The 14104-nt window shown below is 41.2% G+C and overlaps 1 protein-coding gene across 1 annotated transcript in view; it reads right to left on the bottom strand.

The window, feature by feature from the left end:
• PHLPP2 (PH domain and leucine rich repeat protein phosphatase 2) overlaps positions 1-14104 on the bottom strand; it is a 704566-nt gene that overhangs the window by 673241 nt on the left and 17221 nt on the right. The window contains exon 2 of the mRNA XM_078669274.1: positions 7760-8007. Coding sequence (XP_078525400.1) covers positions 7760-8007 — 248 coding nt within the window. The remainder of the gene's footprint in view (positions 1-7759; positions 8008-14104) is intronic.

Below are 14104 nucleotides of genomic sequence, written 5' to 3'. Positions count from 1 at the left end.
ATTCCCACTCCAAAGAGTGCAACAGTATGGAAAGCATTGGATAGCGTAGGGGTAAAAATTATTATTCCCAATCCAGAAAGTGCAACAGTAGGGAAAGCGTTGGATAGCGTAGGGGTAAAAATTACTATTCCCACTCCAAAGAGTGCAACTATTCCCACTCCAGAGAATGCAACAGTAGGGAAAGCGTTGGATAGCGGGAGAGTTAAAATTACTATTCCCACTCCAAAGAGTGCAACAGTAGAGAAAGCGTCGGATAGCGTAGGGGTAAAAATTACTATTCCCACTCCAAAGAGTGCAACAGTAGGGAAAGTGTTGGATAGCGTAGGGGTAAAAATTATTATTCCCACTCCAAAGACTGCAACAGTAGGGAAAGCATTGGATAGCGTAGGGGTAAAAATTCCTATTCCCACTCCAAAGATTGCAACAGTAGGGAAAGCATTGGATAGCGTAAGGGTAAAAATTACTACTCCCAATCCAGAAAGTGCAACAGTAGGGAAAGCGTTGGATAGCGGGAGGGTTAAAATTACTATTCCCACTCCAGTGAGTGCAACAGTAGGGGAAACTGTTGGATAGCGTAGGGCTAAAAAAAACTATTCCCACTCCAAGAGTGCAACAGTAGGGGAAACTGTTGGATAGCGTAGGGCTAAAAATAACTATTCCCACTCCAAGAGTGCAACAGTAGGGAAAGCGTTGGATAGCGTAGGGGTAAAAATGACTATTCACACTCCAGAGAGTGCAACAGTAGGGAAAGTAAATACTTCATATATAAATGAAAATAAATGAAATATTAATACCAAATACAAATTAATTAAAAGTAATTAACAATTTTACATAATATAATATATAATAAAATACAAAAAAATATTACAAATAATTACCTATTAATACAAATTATTTACCAATTACCAATTAATTAATTAACAATTAAAAAAGTATTAAAAATTACAACAAAACAAAACCAATAAATAACAATATTTAATTACTTACAATTAAATTACTTCCCACCCTATTCCCCTCTAAACCCACAACCCACTACAGAAAATACATTAATAATATTTACATAATTATCAATTAATCAATTAATTACAATTAATTTCCAATTATATTTTAATTAATTACCAATTAAAAATCTAACTATCAATGAATTCAAAATAAATACCAATAACTACATTTAAAAATGTAAATAATTATATTTAAATTACTTCCCACCCTATTCCCCTGTAAACCCACAACCCGCTACAGAAAATACAGTAATAAAGTTAACATAATTAACATAATTATCAATTAATCAATTAATTAAAATAATTACCATTAATAATTGACAATTAATTCAAAATAAATACCCAAAAAATAAATTACATTTTTAATTAATTATAATTACATTACTTCCCACCCTATTCCCCTATAAACCCACAACCCGCTACAGAATTATATTGCGCAAAAATTAAATACCATACATTTAATTAATTAAAATAAATTATAAAATAAATATACACTTTTCACAAATATACTAACATAAAAAATACTTACAAAATTAATATTAACTTACTTACCTCAATTTCGATATTTTTGTTGTCTATATTCTGTACATTCTATATTTTTGTTGTCTATATTCTGTTATTCTATATTTTTGTTGTCTATATTTTGTCCATTCGATATTATGTCCATTCTATATTTTTTGATTCGATATTAATGCTATCCTATTCGATATTTTTGTAGTCTATATTCTGTCCAGTCGATATTTTGTCCATTCTATATTTTTTAATCGATATTAATGTAAATCGATATTAAAAACTCGATATTGTGACTGTATACCATTATCAACACCTCGGTCAGCCGAAAAGCCCGGCCCCGTGCGGCAGAAAACTGAACGCAAGCCCTTAATATGGAGGCTACAATGGTTCGCTGTATGCACATTTGCTTATGACGATCTTAGACCCTTTTCAGTGATAAGCGCACACTGTCCAAGATACATCATATACGCCCTAACGAAACACGAACGAAACGCGTTGGCTGATGATTTGCATTTTCATGTTTGATGCACTAGTTAAAGTTCCTTCTAAAGAAGACATTGATTTGGCTTCCTTATTGGACATTATAAAATTTGGGAAGTGCACCACTCCGTTGCTTATTTTATATTAGTTCCCGGCCCTTGCGGGTTGCACCCTCCAACGGCAGGTGCAGGAGACGACAGTGCACACCCTCCATTCTATTTAACCGTAACTTACTTTGAGTACGCTGCCCAAGGCTAGTGCGGCACCAGGAGTCCGCCGTTGTCCTTCTAAAACCAGCCTTCCATGTACAGTCCATCACTGCCTGCCTGCAGTGGACAGCCTTCCATGTACAGTCCACCACTGCTTCCCTGAAGTACAATAAAATGTGAATGCAAAGGAACTAGATTAGTTACCAATAAAATAAACCCAAGGGCGTCTGGGTGACTAACTTGAGAATGTCAACCCATTGACCTAGCTACTTGCCTCCCAAGATTTATACTGGAGAGCACTGGCAAGATGGTACTAATTCGAAAGCAAACAGTTTATATGTGGACGTTTCTGGAACAGCTGTTCCTATAGGTCCTGAAAACGGAAGGTTGAATGGCCCTTGGACCTCAAATACTAAAAAGCCACAAATACTCAAATAAAAAGTGTTGAAAGGATTTCGTTCCAGCACTCGGTACGCTGGTTATGTCACAGCCTGGATGATGATAATATTCCTTAAGACTAAACACTAGCCAAAAACCTGCCTTCTGTTTACAGGAAACGGCCTTGAAGACAATGGTTCTGCAGAATAAGCGGCGTCTCAGAACAGGAGTCAAACATCCATTTTCCTAAACGCCAATAAAAGATTACATGGAGAACCTCCCGCACTCACCAAAACGCAGGGATGAACACAGGAGATAAGAATATTGATGATGTAGGTAGGGGGAGGGAGAGGGAGTGAAAGTCAGCCTACATTTTAGCTCAGTGCGTCAGCAGGCATCTATGAGAAACCATAAAGCACAGGCTCAAACCTAGCTTGGGACAACTCGGATCATCCACCCATATGTGACTGAATTATCGAGCACCAGTAAAATGCATAGTTCTAGCAACTATTCATAGAATGCAACAACCCTGCAGAACAGGTGCTTCTAGTGCTTTACAAAAACAAGTCAGGCTGGAGTCCGTACCAAAGCCCTCCTGGTCCTGCTGGGTTCTGCACGACCGCTGCAAATGACCCATTCATCCTTCTGGTGGACTTGGAGACGTCCCCAGCAAACTGTACATCTGCTACTCGATGTAGTGTCTGCTTTGGGGGATGGAGACTCAGAATGTCCTTGACATACTGTGGGGCTGTGGTGTTTAACCTGGGAAACGCTCACATTGGAGCCCCCGCTCGCTGCCATCATGGGCCGGGCTCGGTGGCCTCAGCCTGGCGGAACTCGAAAGGGATGAACGCACCCTTGGTTATTGATCGCAACGCTGGGAAATGGAAATGACTTCGTTTGCCAATGGCTGAGTGGGGAGTTAAGAGAGCAGAGCCGATTACGCACTGCAGCAGGCAGGAGACTCGAGTTTTCGTTTAACACAAAATCTAGCTCGTAATGCTTACTTCCACTGAGGTTTGAGGGTAGATCTCGCCTGAACACCAGCTTCTCTCCCCCAAAGGAGCAACGCCACCCAAGAGAACTAGGACACGTGAGCTCTGAAAATTAACTACATAGGGAGGGAACTACTCCTTTAAGTCAAACCCCGATTGAGACCAGCCGCAGATACAGAGGCTGATCTTGGCAGGGTGTGGCAGGAGGCTGCCCTCCATCACTATCCCCGCCAGTCACCTCAGCACTGCCTAGAAGAAGGGCTTTAAGTGGGGCGGGTCCCAGGCTTAACGCTGTGACTCGAGGGTCCGCAGAAGCTTAAGAAACACTGCCATAAAAAATAACTTTGAAACGGGTCCCTCCTGACTCCTATACCCATGTCCTGAACATTACCAAAAATTCCAACCGATTTCTCAAAAATGATTGTATAAAAGGGCGTCCGTGTCAGCCATGCAGTTCGTGTTTATATTTCACGTTTTACTTTATCTTGTATTCCCTAAGAGTATTAGCTTTTTTCAGACTGTGTTTTACACTTTTTTTTATCTCCATGCAACGTGTCTCTTGTATAGTGAAACCGCCTATAGGTATCTGGGGGAGCTCAGGTTGCGGGTGGGTGATTATGACGAGGTATGATTGGGAACTAAGGAGCTGTGGGTGAAGGCAGCAGAAGTTTCCCATAGTGCCTTTCATTGGATCATAAAAGTATTCAAGAGACAAGCACATCCAGTCCTTGGCCTCTCTGCAGGGCAGACAGAGCGGTTGTCAGATATATGCCATTTTCAATAGTGTTTCTACGTTTACGGGAAAGTGTGTGAAGGAGTTGCACAGCTGTCCAAATATTGACAGCGCCAAACTTAAGAAAATGTAGTGATAATAAGTGAGCGAGTGGTGTGGGCTGGGCGTGCTGAAGTGGAGGAGAAAAAGGGAGTATGTGCAGAAGGAGACAGCAGGGCTTTAAGTGGGCCGGGTCTCACTGGGTCTGAGCACCGGCAGTTTTTTAAGGGGGCCTAGAAACGGGTCTCTATTGGGCTCTGTTCTGTGCCCTGGCACAGGCGGTCCGTTTTTTTTCCGGACTGGAGTGACAGCAGCACATCGATGTGCATGTGGTGAGCGTTGGAGGGGAAGGGAAATCCTTTAAAGAGAGTCATTTTCCCTCTGGATTTCCCTTCTCTTTTTGAATCTCAGGAGCAGCAACATTGTCGTGGTGTCACCACCAGGGCTTTAAGTGGAAGTATTTTTAATATTATATACGAGCCATAGCCGCTGCTTATTTATCTTATGCAACTAGCAATCATTGACAAAGCCAATAGTCCTGACTTGAGGAAGAGGCGCAACTAGAGTAAAATTTCAGGGGGGGGGCTAGGAAAAAATTTCGGGGGGGCTGAATCTTTAGGCAATCGGCAGAGTCGAGTTGCAGGGGCTCTTAGAAGATTAGAAGGGGTGAAATAACAACTAAGGCCCATTAATATGCACAAGGTCTTTTAAAGACCTGTGAAGTGCTCGGGTGCGGCTGTGAGCGGCCCGTGAAGTGTCTCATCCTGGGCTGCCACACACGACGGGGGGGGGGGGGGAGAGGGGGGGCTGAAGCCCTTTATGGCCAATACGTGTTGCGCGCCTGCTTGGCGGTATGATGTGACTTGTTGTATCATATATCTGGACGTAATGACAGGAACAGCAAAATACAAGTCGGGCCGCACACTGGGCTAAACACAGATTTTTAGGTTACGTGTTTTAAGCCACACCCTTAATTACATTGCCCACGCCCCTTTGAGATACACCCCCCAGTTTTTTCAGCCCTGTGAGAGAGTGAAAAGATACTGCTGAAGAGGCAAAAGATGGCAAGGGACAGATGCAGATCAGTGCACTGCAGGTCTAATGACTTGCATATCTACTTGACCTCACTGTAATATACTTAACCCATAAACTGGTCTCACTATGTCATCCAAGGCAAATATTTTTTTGCAGAGCCACCTTTTTCTTCATTATCACATTTGAGAGGCCCTTCCAATAAGCGAGTTCAGCATCCCTGCTGTACAAAAAAACCTATTTTGTGTGATTTAACAGACTAAACGTTTGCTCCAGGCACACATGACCCCTGACTTCCATCTTAGTTCACTAATAGCATTGCCATCAGGGCACAGGCAGGAATGTTTCTAAGTTCATCTTTAAAAACTCACTTTTATTAAATGTATTACTAAACCATGAGGTGGTAGTGCAGTCATTTACAGACAGCACATGTTCCTTTGAAATGGTCAAAATAATTCCCACTAACATGCAGTTTTACTTACCAAACGATGTAATGGATAAACAATCTGTGGAAACTGGGTTTCAGAAAACATATTTCTGCACATCACCAAGTAAAGTGCTCTCTAATTTGTTTTTATCCCATTAAAAATAATTTCATCACAGAATTTAAAAAAAGGGCTTTTATAACTACTGAAATTTATTTTGAAATGTTTGCACAGTTAACCTTTTAGGTATAGGATAAAATATGACAACCTCCAGCCTTTAATTTCACACTTTTTGTACAGCACCATTGTCAGACGATTCACATCACAAAATCCTCGAACTTTGCAGTCAGAGAACGAAAATAATTAATTATAGATGTAAATTTACTTTTGATCTCTGTCTGTGAACACAGAATAAACCTGACAAGATAATAACAAGATTTAAAGGCATCTGTAATGCTCCTTCACTTTGTGAGCAAACAGAACACCTGTTTTTTGCCAGCTGGCCGAAGGGGCAATTAGGCCCTAAATATTACTTGCCCTGTTAAAATCTGACTCAGGGAGTGGGCAAGTAGATTTGTCAAGGCCTGCAGGTAAAGGATAGTCCGGAAGGTGTGGGGAGGAAAAAGGTTCAATATTTACCAGAGTGAGAGACTGCATACTAAAGTGGTTTGAAGCATGGGTGTAAATTGAGGGTCACCAGGGGTCGTCCCTGGCTGCCCCTGGCACTGCTCTTGCGACCCCCTGGCCTCAGAGGTCGCAAAGGCAGCACCTGTCACAAATGAGCTGGACTCTGAGAGCGGGCAACAAATAACAAAATATAAACGGGCTTAATTTCTTACTGGTTTGTGTAAAAAACATAGGCATATGATCCAGGCGACTGCTGGCTGTAGGGCAGGAAGCAATTGAAACGTGTTACTGTTTCAATTTGTCAGCCAGCAATATGACCTTCAAGTCCTTGCAATGCCCAAGCACCCCTACACACGGTGTATGTTATTCTGCAGACTAGGTAGGGATTTTGATTTTTTTTACACTCCTGTTTAGTAGAAAAGGTAGGAATTAGAAGACGTGTATCTTCAGTTGGCTTTCCTGGTTTTCCAGTTCAGCTGGAGCCTAGCTACTATTGTGTGCCTGTGAGCTATGCTGCCAAAAGTTTAGGATTGCATCATTATGCAATGAGGTTGACTAAATGATGTGGCAAGAACAGGCAAATTACACATCATAATGAACACACATTCTGTGGTAGGGTTATTACGCCATCTCGTCATTTTAAAATGGATGAAGCAATATTTTATTGTAATTGCAATTAGATAGCGCTTCGTATACGTGACGAGGACCCGAAGCACATTAATGGATGCATTGTATGCTTCACAGTGTGGGAGTACTTGATTGAAACAGTTGTCAATTGCCATGTGCCTTACATGGGAAGTGTGTTTGGGTTCTGTGGGTGTGACCAGAGTGGCGCTCTCTCAGAGGCGTGTGAAATTCAGTCTTAAAGGTGTGATGATGTCACTTCGTGTGATGTCACAGTGGTCAAAGGTCACATGATGACATTTTTGTGAATTGACATCCATAGTTTGGCGGGGATAACAGGCATGTTTGAGACACTCCCGCTTCCTCAGACTTTCATAATGTTTATTTCACTGTCTCATATTTTCAGAATTGAAACGGTTTCAGTTCTAATTATTCATTTCTTTGACACTGCTAACAAACATTGTCAAAGCATAGAGATTTGGCTTTAGGCAGACTCCTATTATTGTGTTCTATGTCTGGAAGGAATAACAGAAAACTCAGAGAGTTACCTAAATACTGGTCAGGTCATGTCACATGATGTGTGAGGCCTAGAATATTAGTTTACATGTTTTAAGCCGCCCTTAATTACATAGGCCATGCCTCTTGGATAGGATTCCTTGCAGGTCACCCAAAGCACTGCTCCAAAGAGTGACCGAGGGCTTACCTGACCAGGCCTCCATGTTGCTGCATGTAGATGCTTTCCTTGCCCTCACCCGCACAGATCTCTGATGCAGAAGTATCCACAGTGCAAAGAACCAGACGCAAGTCCGAGGAGGTTGACGGCACCGGATCCACGCCATAAATGTACACACAACCTCTCCTGACGTCCTCCCGTAGCCAGTCTCTCTCGCGGGAACCAAAGCAAGTTCTTCTGTTCAGACAGGTCCTGCTGCCAGCACGCTTCATGTTCCTCTGAAAAATAAACAAAAAGGCACTGTGAGGCAGTGCAACACCCACTGTTATTGCCCAGACACAAACAGAGACATTAAATGCACGCACGTCACACATGAAGAGAGTGGGGTGACTTGTACAGTGAAGGCATACAGTGCTACATGCTGCCATTCAGAATATTTCAGGACCATTAGAAGTGCCTTCAAGTAACACATTTCGGGTTTATGTATAAGTGAGTTATTTTTATTAGTTTCAAGGTCATTCCACGCACATATAGGACCACGCACCCCAGGAGCTGTCTTATCTACAAAGGACAGGACTGACATTCCTGCCAAACCGAAGCAAAGAGAATCAAAGTGGCCAGCCACATTGCGTAAGGAAAGCATGCTCCTCACGCCACACATTTAGCAATGGTCACCACTCAACATAACACCGAACATGTATTTGTAAAGTGCACATTCACCCAGAAGGGTATCTTGGCGCTGAATAACAGATATTTATTGTTACCTAACTCAATGGTACTCATTTTATCAACCTTAGAAGAATGAAAAGCTGAGTGGAACCGCCGGGATTTGAATCTCTGACCATGCGGTCAAGCACAGGCCCCTACAGTAGACGCATTAGTCCACTAAGCCACCAGATCCGGCTTCTGTGCCAGTACCCACCCTTAGGCCCAGCGCTGTGTGCAAACGGTTGTTTCTACAGTAAAGACCACCAGAGTACCACCAACCCCGCATCTAAGGAAGATAGAGCCTATGGAAGACTGCAGATTTTTTGCTCGTATGAATCTTAGAGTACCACCAACCCCGCATCTAAGAAAGATTGAGCCGAAAGAAGACTGCAGATTTTTTGCTCGTATAAATCTTATTCACCTACTTTCAGTTTTGCAGATCATTTTGCAGTGACCTCTTGGTTTTCAATAGGTGTTATGTTTACTATTTTGCACACATGGGTTAATGGCATGTGTTAGTGCAGCTGTAACCCTGTGCATTGTTTTAAAAAAGTGGTTGTCTATTCCTTGTCCAGTACTTCGAGGATGGCAAGGTTGCTTCCAGTTTCTGAGCAACTCGAGAGAAAAGAGCACAAACAATTCTGTAGTCAACGAAAGCATGGTTCATCGTCTCCAAAACTAGAATGGTGGTGTGTGGTTTTAATGACACTAATAAATATAAGTTTCCGGTCATATTGATTGTATGCCTCAGCATTTGCCCAAACTAATGTGGCTGTACTATCTCCAATAAAAAGATGACGCCCAGTCTTTAGGCATGTCGTAAACTGCGGCCAAGCTGTGGAGAAATCTCAAAATCGTGGTTGGAACTCATAACGTTGCATGTTCAGAGCTTCTAGAAGCAGGGCTCTTAGCATTTACCAACAAAATGTGCACACTTAGGAAATGTGGAAATGAGATTGAAGGATGGTCTAAGGTTTGGAAAGGGTGGAGGACGTAGGCATTTGGCGGTATACGTTTTCAGTTCGGTAAAATTCAAGTAACAAGATGAACTGAAAGGAAAGCAAGTGATATTCACACAACACACACTGCAAAGCAAAATAAAAATCTGCACTAACTGCTACACACAACCCTTGATTCTGAGAATCAGGCATGTGTTCCTAGCTTTCATTGTCATTATTGGTGGTAGGTACATGTTAGTCTAGGGCCAAATACTATAGAACTCATGATCAAATTAAATCAGCAATATTTCAGAAACGGATGGACTTGCACAGTGGGTACCACATACTCAAAAAAGATGCGACCATATAGTATCATGGTGATGTCATCAATTACAAACCACACTCCAGCAAAAGTGGCCTGACCAAGACTGCAGTGAAAGAACCAGAACGCCCACATTGGGTGCGTGGACAGTAAGTCATGGACTTATCACAGACATTCTGTCCAATAAAAGGACAAAACACCTGGCTATTAGTCTCTGCGATATCACATGGAAATACAGAGTAAAAAATAAACGTGCAAACACTGACAATATCGTCAACTCTTTTGACTTTTTATTGTGGAAAATACCGAGTACTGGAAGAATCAACCTAGGGTCGCAGTGTGGTTATCTCCATATTATTTGTTTTGATATTTTAATGGTATTTATTTTTTACACATATTCACATTTACCTTTCCACATTATTTTCCGTATGAAAGGAATGCAGGTTAAGTAATGAACCTGCCCTTCAAGTACTAGGTGCCCATCCCCTGTACAAGTACCTGACAGCGGCTTCACCACCTGCCTTGGACATTGCGGGAAATCCAGATTTCACACAATTTCAGTCTTCAGCTTTTGACTGAGATATTACCAGCGTCAATGCCAATAGGACAATTGTGATGTTTAGTCAAAGCAGTCCCTACACACGTTTCTGAATCGAGATTATATGTCTCTCTGCGTTTTTATTTCAGGTTTTACTATTTAATGATTTATCAGCAACATAAAATGTAATTTATTTTTTAATTATGGCATGCTGAAAAGAGAGCTTTTGTAACTATAAACTTGAAAAGAGTAGGTAGACGTGCATTTTAAACTAACAAAGCACCCAAAACTATTCCAGGTCTTGAACCACAGACTGCCATTCAGAAGCTCTCCCAGGACCACTAAAAGTACACTTAACACATTTCAGGTTGAGGTAGAAGTGTGTTTATATTAATTAGGTTCAAGGTCTTTCCACACACATATGGACACCACGCACCTCCGAAGGAGAGCACTGACGTCACCGAAGCAAAGGTCTGCCAGCGGTCTTCTGGATGAGTCATGTCGGGTGGTGTGTGCAGAGGGAGGGGAAAGGGGGGGTCAGAGGAACACTGAAAGCTACTAGAACCACCAAAGGGGTAAACGTATAACTGAAACATTAAACTTTCCAGAACGGGCACCCGAATACGGACCATGAGACAATCTGAACACTTACTTGATTCCTCATAACCAGACTAAAGGGCTCAAACAGACATAACATCATCCATAACAGTATTCACTTTTTAACCACCAAGCTGGAGTTACAGCTAAAGCCACTTTTTACAACCAGATGCAGCTGGTTTGCCCAGACTCCAACCACGGCTACTACTAGATAAATGGGAACCGTGGAAGCGCAAATGTTGAAATCAGACAAACTAGAGACCCCCCCTCCCCCCCTGACAGGATCTGTGCTCACCTGTTTTTTTCAGGGAGTGGATAATAGTCCACAAAGGTTGTGCAAGTCAGACATGCTGAATCAGCACAACTCTCCGCATCCAAGGCCGTAACTTTCATGTCTTCAGGACTCTCTCTCATAAGTAAGCACTAACTATTAACAACACTTACCACGCTATCAAAGCGTAAAGAAGACACAATGGACGCCAAACGTTTCCATCAGCCCTCCCCCTGCTATATTGCTACACTTCCAAGTTGGAGAAGGACTGGACCACCACGTCTAATTTTCGTGTTTTCTATATTCAGGTGCCAGACTGCAAAAGCGGGTGGGCAATCGTCAAATTTCATAAACTAGTATTAAGACGGGCAGACACATGACTTCTGCGATAAAAAAAAAAAAAGTTGGGACACTTCATTGGAAGGCAACAATGCACCTTTGCGTTTCTTTAGGGAGCAAGTGAATGTTCCCTTGGGGAGCTAGCGCCCAATCAATTTTGATGCTACAATATTGCTACTGAGTCACTTAATCAATTATGTATGTAGCATTTCGCCTGCACTGTCTAGAATGTTGTAACTACAGCAAGACTTGTAGGCACTAAAAAAAGACAGAATTGTCGATAGGTGCTCCTGGTGTCTCAGTTTATGTGTTAATTATGATTCTGGGTAATGGCATTCTTAGGATGGCGACAATAGAGACATTACAAAAAAAAATGACCCCAATCCCACCCCACTCCCTGATACTTCGATCAATAATATAGGGCTGAAACATGTCAACCTTAGTACAACTGTGAGGCGTCATTATAAGTACCAATATTCTCCCAATCCTTTGAATTTTAACCCAGCATGAGATACGATTTTGTAATATTCATTAATAGCACGGATTCTGATTTAACCTTTTTCAGTGCAGTTTTAAACAGCTTTATTAAGGGTCCTCCATTTGATTCACCTTACTCTTACCAAATTAAGACACTAAAAAGATTCATAGAGCTTTGAGAGGGGCTTGCCAAGCACTATGATGGTGCTGGAGGAAGGAGCAGATCCGATGATGAAGTATCTCACCTCATGTGACGGAGGGCGGAGGGGTCGCATCCTTTTTTGAGTAGCTTCTTTGCTCTTGTCAACATCCTATGAACAATATAAGGGATCACTGACCAATGTTTTGTTACCCTGAATAATAATTAACACATACTGAGACACCAGGAATACTAGTCAACACTCCTTTGTTTAGAGCCTAATAATCTTTTTGCAGATAGACCATTGTAATTGGAAAGAAAGGTGGCACCGAGTTAGGCTCTCTAAAATTCTCTCACCCCCTCGTGTTGTTCTGTACTTTGTGGAGTCAATCATGCAACGGAATTTCACGGATGTAGGCAGCCATGCATATGATTTTCCTTTAAGGAGTCAGCCACACCAATGGATTTTACTTCTGTAGCCAACCATACAATTGGCATATGGCAATAGAAACCGTCTTTTCCTCGAGTACCAAGCCATACAAATGGTATGTGCCTTCATATCGCATTTATTTTTGTGGTTTTTCATAGTGTGGACCAATTCTGTGTGAGCGTAACATCTCTGTAAAATTTGCAGATAAAAATAAGAGCATTGGAATACAATGCTATAATACACCACTGCAAACAGCCACATACTACTTTTTTGCAAAACTATACTAAAATACACTATTACATGATAATAGAAACTACTTCTTTACGCCCAATACAATTTTTTGGTATAGTAACCATATGATGAAAAATAACCCCTTGAACTCAAAATATTATATAAAGATAACCATATAGATTTTCGTTGGGTCTAACTTTACCTATTGCTTTAGGAAAACCATAAGAGCCAAATTAAGGCTCTACTAGCTGGGTAGAAGGCCATTATTATAGCAATTGGGAAGGAACGTTGCATAGCCAGAAAGCATATACTTTCTCTTGAGAAGTCACCCATGCAAACAGAAATTCTCTTGAGAAGTTACGCATAAAGATATAATCCCCTTGTGCAGCCAACAATTCAAATAGACTCCGCCTCAGAAGACAACAATTCAACATCATAGATGTAAGACAGTGATAAAGCGAAAAAGTTCAGGAAAAGGAAAATGGGAACGATTCAGAGGTGGAGGAAAGGGTTGAATAAGGAAAGATGAAGGGAGATAAGCATCAATTAGTAAAAAGACAAACTGACCTCTGTCCTTGAACAGACAGCAAATATGTCAAGATAAAAAACAAGATTTAAAAGAGTCTTTATTGCCCATTCATTTTCTGAACGAACAGAACACCCATTCCATTCCACTTTAAGTTTACTCTCCAGAACGGACAAGTAGGTCCTATAAATAGCTTGACCTGATAAAATCTGACTCGCCATAGTGAGTGGGCGACTTGATTTTTCAAGGCCTGTCTATAAAGGAAATAGTACAGAAATGCAATAGATTAGACCTTTTATTCCTTGACAGATGTTAAGACATTATTATAAATGTTGTTGGAAAACAAGACACTGGTCTACGCTGCCCACTTTAAGAGAAAGAGGTTAACACATTGTACATATCATGCAAACTAATAAAACAAAGACTCCTAAAACCAGCAGCGTTTTTTTTAAATCTTGTGATTAAATCTATTATTTTTGATGTTCTGCTCAATACTTGCAAGTCCTTTTCCCTTCAGCATCTCTCATACACAGTTTTACGTTCGCAGTTTCCCAGTGTGTTATCCCACACAATTCTCTGCTCCATGAGAAGTTTCCTACATCTGCATGCCCCGACCTCTCTATCCTTCCATACTCCGAAACTATTCGTGTGCCTATCTTATTTATTTATCAATGTTTCCACATACATATTATATAAAAGAAACAGCATTTTATTTCATAGATAAAAATAAAATACACAATTTGCTATTTAAAATGACAATTCATTTGAGATTTTATAAAAAGAAATTACAATTTAGGAAGAGAGCTAACAAAACGAAACAACCAGTAACAAATATTCACTATGGGTGGATTTAGCAAAA

Source organism: Lissotriton helveticus, chromosome 12 (genome assembly GCF_964261635.1).
Source record: "Lissotriton helveticus chromosome 12, aLisHel1.1, whole genome shotgun sequence".
Lineage (NCBI taxonomy): Eukaryota > Metazoa > Chordata > Amphibia > Caudata > Salamandridae > Lissotriton > Lissotriton helveticus.
Note: the sequence above shows the minus strand (reverse complement) of the source record. Positions and strands in the feature narration are given on the sequence as shown.